This window comes from Octopus bimaculoides, chromosome 11 (genome assembly GCF_001194135.2).
Source record: "Octopus bimaculoides isolate UCB-OBI-ISO-001 chromosome 11, ASM119413v2, whole genome shotgun sequence".
In the NCBI taxonomy this organism is placed as follows: domain Eukaryota; kingdom Metazoa; phylum Mollusca; class Cephalopoda; order Octopoda; family Octopodidae; genus Octopus; species Octopus bimaculoides.
The window spans coordinates 18389057-18390528 of NC_068991.1; the positions used below are offsets into that span (position 1 = coordinate 18389057).

The window sequence follows — 1472 nt, forward strand, 5'->3', positions numbered from 1 at the left end:
AAAAAAAAAAAAAAAAAAAAGAAAACCGCGATGAAAGGCAAAGATAAGCTCAGCGGGATTTCAACTCAGAATGTAGAGAGATAGAAGACCATATATTCTTCTGATAGCTGCAACCGAAATGCGTTTTACCATGTCTCGCCAGGAATGTTTGTTCTCCATTAGCTTTGGCCTTCAGTTTCATGTCGTCAGTCTCCGCCACTAACACCAAAGTAGTTGAGTGGCCTTCACCTTCTGTTAGGCTACGGATGTCTTTAAAACATAACAATCGATACATCGCATTCAGCACGACAGCAGCAATGGCCAATAAAGTCTACCTTGCGTCGAATAACAATGGTAGAGATGGGAAGGATGTGTTCTAGATACGCTACTAGTTTAAAGAAGTCATCTGGAGACTGCTTCTCTGAATTAGTTCTGTGAACCCCGCTTCTGTATTATTAAAGAAATAATTGTAAGTTTCTTTTCTTTTTTTTATATCTTACTTGACAATCTCCTTAGGTTCGTAGGCTTTTGAAATATAGAAACTACTGGATGCTGTTGCCATTGTCAACAAAAGTTTGGAGTTCCCTGTTTTGTCAGCTTCCTCTTCGAATGACTCGTAGAGTTCCTAAAATTAGATTAAAACAAGAGTTATTAAAAACAGAGAAGGACTAACAAAATTTATGTTAAAAGATTTGCTGGCAGACGATACACCGGTGCAGATATTTGCGATTACCCATCCACTTCGATTTATCACTCGGTAACTTGAAATCGATTTCAGACTGCCACCTCAAAACATCGCATTTTATTCCAGTAGTAGTAGTAGTAGTAGTAGTAGTGGTGGTGGTGGTGGTGCTGGTACTGGTGGTAGTAGTGTTGATGTTAGTTGTAGTAGTAGTAGTCATAGTGGTAGTGATGTTAAGTTGTAGTAGCAGTAATTGTGACGATAGTAGCAGTTGTTGTAGACGTGGTTAATTGTGGTGGTGGTGGTAATAGTAGTAATAGTAGTGGTGGTGTAATTAATTCAATTTGGTTTTGACAGATGATGTAGTTTACTTGAAGCTTTGCAGAATATGCAGAAAAGCAGTGTTGTAGAATGCGATAACAATACAGATAGAACATTGGATATGAAAAGTAATAATAGCAATGTATTGAAATGTTACCTTCGAAATATTTAAATAGTCCTGATATTTCTAGTTAAAACCCCCTTCAAAAGCTTTAAAGAGCGGAGAGAGAGAGAGAGAGAGAGGGAGGGAGACAGAAATAGAAGGGGAGAAAAGAGAGAGAGAGGGGGGAGGAGGTGAGAGAGAGAGGTGGGGTATAAATTTCCTATTTACATAGCTGGAGCGTGAAGGATCCCACTTATCAACAAAACACGTGTGATCTTGCTTTCCTCAACCATGTCTCTCTAAACTTTGCAAAGGAGTTTTTACTCGAAATATCAAGACCGATTAGATGTTTCTTAAGTAGTGAATTTTCTGAGCAATTTGTGCGAG

General features: G+C 38.5%; 1 protein-coding gene across 1 annotated transcript in view; it reads right to left on the reverse strand.

The window, feature by feature from the left end:
• Nucleotides 1-1472, reverse strand: part of LOC106875221 (acidic mammalian chitinase) — a 36875-nt gene that overhangs the window by 10134 nt on the left and 25269 nt on the right. The window contains exon 7 of the mRNA XM_014923272.2: nucleotides 480-604. Within this exon, the coding sequence (XP_014778758.1) occupies nucleotides 480-604 (125 nt within the window). The remainder of the gene's footprint in view (nucleotides 1-479; nucleotides 605-1472) is intronic.